Raw genomic sequence first — 7,823 nt, forward strand, 5'->3', positions numbered from 1 at the left:
GTTTTCCTCCTTCCTTAACACAACTACGAATCATTCCTTTCTATTGTATGTTGTCTTCCAGTCCTCCGACAACACAGTGATTGTGATGTACGTTTCAATGTGTTATATTGCACATTTAGCATTGAGCCAGTTACGTTACCATTTTTACTTGTAAACAGTTTTAACACTACAACTTGTAATACAGTATGTTTATATTTTCAATATTTGGCATACTTTTAGTAAACATTACAAGTCATTTGGACACGAAAAACAGTTTCTTTGTTTTTACTAAAAATTTTCCCTTGACTATATGATATTTTTTTACCAGTCCATGTGCAAACTGAATTTCATGTTACATCAAAAATACTTTTCTTCATCTCAAAAATCTCAAGTGCTATTTACATAATCTCTAAAACTTCATAACTAATTTCAAATATAGTTCTAGCCAAACTTTATGTGTTATCTGTTATCTTTTCTACGCTAACTATACAACTTACAAGGTTGGTCAATTTGACCGACATGTAGTCATAAAAGAAAAATAAATCGGAATAATTTTTTTCTTTCCAGAATGACTTCAAATTGTAACATGGAGCTACATTTGTTTATTCTGAGTAGTTTTAAACTCGTAACAGTATACGTCTATTTATGCTTAAATTTTATTGTTTTGTAACCGTTTGAACCGTGTCATACGTAGTACTATTCGTCCCTTTATAAGTTTTAAATCACTAGGAGAAGAGCGGTTCACATTTAGCAATCAATTACATTACCCACAAGTTACTCTAAAATCCAAGTTACTAGTCTGCGTGCCTTGTGGGAAATGGTTATATAATTATTTACTTTGCCTAATTCAACCTCAACTAACCTAAAGAGTTTCCTTTTTTTACATTTAAGTTACCATTATTATAATAAATAAAGGATACACATTTATTTCATGGTTCTTTTAACTAAGTAAAATAAAATCTATGAAAAATATGCTTTAACTGAGCGATAACTACAGCATGATAAGTAATCTTCGTTAAATTTCTTACTTCTTGAAAGGATTGTAAACAAATTAGAGAAGAAATTCCTAGAGAAACAAATGTTACCTTTCTCACGCTTGGCCCCAGTGGCTCAGCGGTATGTCTGCTGACATACAACGCTAAAAACCGGGTTTCGATACCTGTGGTGGGCAGAGCACAGATAGCCCATTGTGTAGCTTTGTGCTTAATTCAAAACAACAACAACTTCTCACGCTTGAGAGAGTTAGTTTTATTTTTTAAATATAGCCTTAAAGTTTAAGAACTTAGAACTTACTGTTAAAATACGGATTATTAGTAACAGTTTTTGCTATACTAACTGATGTAAAATAAACAAAATATAGTTCAATTAAGTTTTAAATGTTACTTATTAAAAATATCGTGACATGCGCAGTAAAGAATACCTGTGGCACGAGGGGTAATTGCTGTAGAAAAATCACTAGGATTTTCTTCTTCATGATGTAAAGGACAACACGTTGTGAAGTTTCAACCAGACAAAATAAATAATTAACTAATTAATTTGAAAAATAGTTTGTGCCAAACTTGTTCAGTTACAATAACTTCCAAGTCGCTTCTTTCTCTGACTAATCGATTGTTGCATTACTTTGTGACTGTTGGGATGTTTAGATTTTTTGTAGTTTCGAAGTCTTACTTTATATACCAGCAACTATTTTTTTTAAAAGAAACGTCATATATGGTACAATTAAATGTTAGGGTTTGGAGGAGAAAATAAAGTATTATTAGAATAAAAACAAACCATTTAACTTTAATTTTCAATTGTGGATATTGTTTTAAAGAGTTAAGACATTTAGTGTTGAATGTAGTTACTTACCACAATGGGTTGAAATGGTAGATGTTAAAAAGATGCCAAACAATATTTGCTAATCAAATTCACTATTGATCAGCAGTTTTTGGAGATCAAAACTACGAAACAATTTTGTCCCCTGCAACTGGATGTCACAGGAGTATGAATAGGAAATAAACCACTAAAGAGAAACGATTGCCACAACCGGTATAGTTAAATTACCAAGTAAATATCTTTAAATACAAAAGTTTTTTTGTATACATAAAAAATGATATTTTAAAATAACCTTTAGGCTTAAACGTGGGCCTAACGTGTACTGCTGAGGAATGTGACATTGGTGGGTATAAAACGAATAACATATTGGTAGGATTGTACTGTCCGCTAGTTTGAGGTAAACTATGCATGTAGTTTCAGGAAAAACACGTACCTATAAAAGATTATAACCAAATTATTTGTAAGTAAAGATTCTGATTACATTTATAACTTATATTCTCTACAGGTTGGGGAAGGAAGACAAAGCCAAGTCGTGTTGCTTGACGGACGACGTTTAGACATTTTGATACAGGTAATAAACACATGGTTACTTAGACATTTTGATACAGGTAACAAACACGTGGTTACTTAGACATTTTGATACAGGTAACAAACACGTGGTTACTTAGAAATTTTGACACAGGTAACAAACGCATGGTTATATCGACATTTTGACACAGGTAACAAACACGTGGTTACTTAGACATTTTGATACAGGTAACAAACACGTGGTTACTTAGACCATGCGTGTAACCATGCGTGTGTTACCTGTATTTTGATACAGGTAACACACGCATGGTTACTTCGACATTTTGACACAGGTAACAAACACGTGGTTACTTATACATTTTGATACAGGTAACAAACACATGGTTACTTAGACATTTTGATGCAGGTAAGAAACACGTGGTTATTTATACATTTTGATACAGGTACCAAACACATGGTTACTTATACATTTTGATACAGGTAAGAAACACGTGGTCACCTAAACAAATGTCTAGGTAACAAACACGTGGTCACCTAAACAAATGTCTAGGTAACAAACACGTGGTGACTTAGACATTGTGATACAGGTAACAAACACATGGTTACCTACTTTGATACAGGTAACAAACACGTCGTCACGTAGACATTTTCAAACAAGAAACATTTACATATCTGGTTACAATAAAATATGCATGTACTTTAGTAAACAATACAGTAACTAACAATGTAAACTTCATGAAGTATTTATCCTTTCTTTGACTATGAAAACAGATTTAGAGTTTATTATCTGTAGTGCATTCTCATGTTACTTAATGTTAAGTAATTTGGTTTAATATAACTTGAAGTTTATTATCTGTAGTGCATTCTCATGTTACTTATTGTTAAGTAATTTAGTTTAATGTAACTTGCAGTTTATTATCTGTAGTGCATTCTCATGTTACTTATTGTTAAGTATTGGGTTGAGGAAATAATTCGTGAGCGTTTTTCAAGTTAAAATATATTCATACATGAAACGCTTTCATAAAATATTTCATGTCATTTGGTAGATAATTTTTGCTCTAATAGATGGTGTATTTGATTTTCATATGTCTTTAATTTTTGCTTTCATTTTCAGCTCCTTAAATGGAATGTCAAGTGGACAAAATCGAGCATTTTCGACACCATCTGCTTTTCGCATTTAATTTCTTGCAATTTCGTTTAAAACAATGCATACTATATACCTAGGTATTACATGAAATAAAGTATCATAATAAATGTTTTGGGTGTAATGTGTTCATGCATTGAAGTATTGTATAGTCTTGCATGTAATGCTTGAATGAAGATTATTTAAAACGCGCTCATGAATTATTCCTCAACCTAATAATTTAGTTTAATGTCTTGAAGTTTATTATCTGTAGTGCATTCTCACATTACTTATTGTTAAGTAATTTAGTTTAATGTAACTTGAAGTTTATTATCTGTAGTGCATTCTCATGTTACTTATTGTTAAGTAATTTAGTTTAATGTAACTTGAAGTTTATTATCTGTAGTGCATTCTCATGTTACTTATTGTTAAGTAATTTAGTTTAATGTCTTGAAGTTTATTATCTGTAGTGCATTCTCATGTTACTTATTGTTAAGTAATTTAGTTTAATGTAACTTGAAGTTTATTATCTGTAGTGCATTCTCATGTTACTTATTGTTAAGTAATTTAGTTTAATGTAACTTGAAGTTTATTATCTGTAGTGCATTCTCATGTTACTTATTGTTAAGTAATTTAGTTTAATGTCTTGAAGTTTATTATCTGTAGTGCATTCTCATGTTACTTATTGTTAAGTACTTTAGTTTAATGTAACTTGAAGTTTATTATCTGTAGTGCATTCTCATGTTACTTATTGTTAAGTGATTTAGTTTAATGTCTTGAAGTTTATTATCTGTAGTGCATTCTCATGTTACTTATTGTTAAGTAATTTAGTTTAATGTAACTTGAAGTTTATTATCTGTAGTGCATTCTCATGTTACTTATTGTTAAGTAATTTAGTTTAATGTAACTTGAAGTTTATTATCTGTAGTGCATTCTCATGTTACTTATTGTTAAGTAATTTAGTTTAATGTAACTTGAAGTTTATTATCTGTAGTGCATTCTCATGTTACTTATTGTTAAGTAATTTAGTTTAATGTAACTTGAAGTTTATTATCTGTAGTGCATTCTCATGTTACTTATTGTTAAGTAATTTAGTTTAATGTAACTTGAAGTTTATTATCTGTAATGAATTCTTGTGTTGTCTATTGTTAAGTAATTTAGTTTAATGTAACTTGAAGTTTATTATCTGTAGTGCATTCTGATGTTACTTATTGTTAAGTAATTGTAGTTTAATGTAACTTGAAGTTTATTATCTGTAGTGCATTCTCATGTTACTTATTGTTAAGTAATTTAGTTTAATATGACTTGAGTTTTATTATCTGTAATGCATTCTTGTGTTGTCTATTGTTAAGTAGTTTACTTTAAAATGTATTAAAGTTCATTATATGTAATGGACTCTTCTGTTACCTCTTTTATGTAGTTTAGTTTAATATGATTTGAAGTTTATTATCTGTAGTGCATTCTCATGTTACTTATTGTTAAGTAATTTAGTTTAATATCTTGAAGTTTATTATCTGTAGTGCATTCTCATGTTACTTATTGTTAAGTAATTTAGTTTAATGTAACTTGAAGTTTATTATCTGTAGTGCATTCTCATGTTACTTATTGTTAAGTAATTTAGTTTAATGTAACTTGAAGTTTATTATCTGTAGTGCATTCTCATGTTACTTATTGTTAAGTAATTTAGTTTAATATGACTTGAAGTTTATTATCTGTAGTGCATTCTCATGTTACTTATTGTTAAGTAATTTAGTTTAATGTCTTGAAGTTTATTATTTGTGGTGCATTCTCATGTTACTTATTGTTAAGTAATTTAGTTTAATATGACTTGAGTTTATTATCTGTAATGCATTCTTGTGTTGTCTATTGTTAAGTAGTTTACTTTAAAATGTATTAAAGTTCATTATATGTAATGGACTCTTCTGTTGCCTCTTTTATGTAGTTTAGTTTAATATGATTTGAAGTTTATTATCTGTAGTGCATTCTCATGTTACTTATTGTTAAGTAATTTAGTTTAATATCTTGAAGTTTATTATCTGTAGTGCATTCTCATGTTACTTATTGTTAAGTAATTTAGTTTAATGTAACTTGAAGTTTATTATCTGTGGTGCATTCTCATGTTACTTATTGTTAAGTAATTTAGTTTAATATGACTTGAAGTTTATTATCTGTACTGCATTCTCATGTTACTTATTGTTAAGTAATTTAGTTTAATATGACTTGAAGTTTATTATCTGTAGTGCATTCTCATGTTACTTATTGTTAAGTAATTTAGTTTAATGTCTTGAAGTTTAGTTTATCATGTTACTTATTGTTAAGTAATTTAGTTTAATGTAACTTGAAGTTTATTATCTGTGTGCATTCTCATGTTACTTATTGTTAAGTAATTTAGTTTAATATGACTTGAAGTTTATTATCTGTAGTGCATTCTCATGTTACTTATTGTTAAGTAATTTAGTTTAATGTAACTTGAAGTTTATTATCTGTAGTGCATTCTCATGTTTACTTATTGTTAAGTAATTTAGTTTAATATGACTTGAGTTTATTATCTGTAATGCATTCTTGTGTTTGTCTATTGTTAAGTAGTTTACTTTAAAATGTATTAAAGTTCATTATATGTAATGGACTCTTCTATTTACCTCTTTTAAGTGTAGTTTAGTTTAATATGATTTGAAGTTTATTATCTGTAGTGCATTCTCATGTTACTTATTGTTAAGTAATTTAGTTTAATGTAACTTGAAGTTTATTATCTGTAGTGCATTCTCATGTTACTTATTGTTAAGTAATTTAGTTTAATATGACTTGTTTATTATCTGTGTTTCATTCTCATGTTACTTATTGTTAAGTAATTTAATTTAATGTCTTGAAGTTTATTATCTGTAGTGCATTCTCATGTTACTTATTGTTAAGTGATTTAGTTTAATATGACTTGAAGTTTATTATCTGTAGTGCATTCTCATGTTACTTATTGTTAAGTAATTTAGTTTAATGTAACTTGAAGTTTATTATCTGTAGTGCATTCATGTTACTTATTGTTAAGTAATTTAGTTTAATATGACTTGAGTTTATTATCTGTAATGAATTCTTGTGTTGTCTATTGTTAAGTAGTTTACTTTAAAATGTATTAAAGTTCATTATATGTAATGGACTCTTCTGTTTACCTCTTTTATGTAGTTTAGTTTAATATAATTTGAAGTTTATTATGTGTAATGGAATCTTGCGTTCCCTATTTTTAATTTTATTATCTGTAATGGATGCTTCTGTTACCTATGTGTAAGTAGTTTAGTTTAATATAACTTGAAATTTATTATCTGTAATGGTTCTCCTGTTGCCTATGCTCCAGTAGTTTAGTTTCATATGACTTGAAGCTTATTATATGTAATGGATTCTTGTGTTTATAATGCAGGTGTACTTCACTGTTTATAGATCTCACTCACAAGTGAAGATTTTCTTTTTTTAGCCTAAACTCTACACAGCTGAATTACTAGATATGGTATCTTCCCATCTGAACTTGAAGGAGAAAAGAATATTTTGGGTTGGCATTTATTGATGATTCGTAAGTATAAGGGAAAAGTTGTCATTTTGATGTACTAACAAACACAGACTTTGGTCACTGTAAAGTACCAACTAACACAGACCTTGGTCACTGTAAAGTACTAACTAACACAGACCTTAGTCACTGTGAAGTACTAACTAACACAGACCTTGGTCACTGTAAAGTACCAACTAACACAGACCTTGGTCACTATGAAGTACCAACTAACACAGACCTTGGTCACTGTAAAGTACCAACTAACACAGACCTTGGTCACTGTAAAGTTACTAACTAACACAGACCTTGGTCACTGTAAGTACTAACTAACACAGACCTTAGTCACTGTGAAGTACTAACTAACACAGACCTTGGTCACTATAAAGGACTAAGTAACACAGACCTTGGTCACTGTAAAGTACTAACTAACACAGACCTTGGTCACTATAAAGGACTTACTACGTTAACCTTAGTCATTCTAATGACCACATTCATAAACATTGATAATTTCATGGAATTACAGAATACTGGTTATTTGATACTGTGTTAATAACTGATACAGTATAGTGAATTAACTTCCATGATATAATAATAATGTAACTAATACAGTATTGTGAACTAACTTCCATGATATAATAATTAAAGTAACTGATACAGTATTGTGAACTAACTTCCATGATATAATAATTAATGTAACTGATACAGTATAGTATGTGAACTAACTTCCATGATATAATAATTAATGTAACTGATCTCGGTATAATGAACTAACTTCCATGATATAATTAATGTAACTGATACAGTATAGTGAACTAACTTCCATGATATAATAATTAATGTAACTAA

At 28.9% G+C, this 7,823-nt stretch overlaps 1 protein-coding gene across 3 annotated transcripts in view; it reads left to right on the forward strand.

The window, feature by feature from the left end:
• The window catches only part of LOC143241941 (FERM domain-containing protein 4B-like), a 48,596-nt gene extending 41,595 nt beyond the window's left edge, over positions 1 to 7,001 (forward strand). For all 3 annotated transcript variants that reach the window (XM_076485259.1, XM_076485256.1, XM_076485257.1), the window contains 2 exons: positions 2,300 to 2,365; positions 6,906 to 7,001. In XM_076485259.1, the coding sequence (XP_076341374.1) occupies positions 2,300 to 2,365; positions 6,906 to 6,995 (156 nt within the window). In that variant the 3' untranslated portion in view covers positions 6,996 to 7,001. The remainder of the gene's footprint in view (positions 1 to 2,299; positions 2,366 to 6,905) is intronic.
• The last annotated feature ends 822 nt before the right edge of the window (positions 7,002 to 7,823 follow it).

Source organism: Tachypleus tridentatus, unplaced genomic scaffold, assembly GCF_004210375.1.
Source record: "Tachypleus tridentatus isolate NWPU-2018 unplaced genomic scaffold, ASM421037v1 Hic_cluster_1, whole genome shotgun sequence".
NCBI classification, from domain to species: domain Eukaryota; kingdom Metazoa; phylum Arthropoda; class Merostomata; order Xiphosura; family Limulidae; genus Tachypleus; species Tachypleus tridentatus.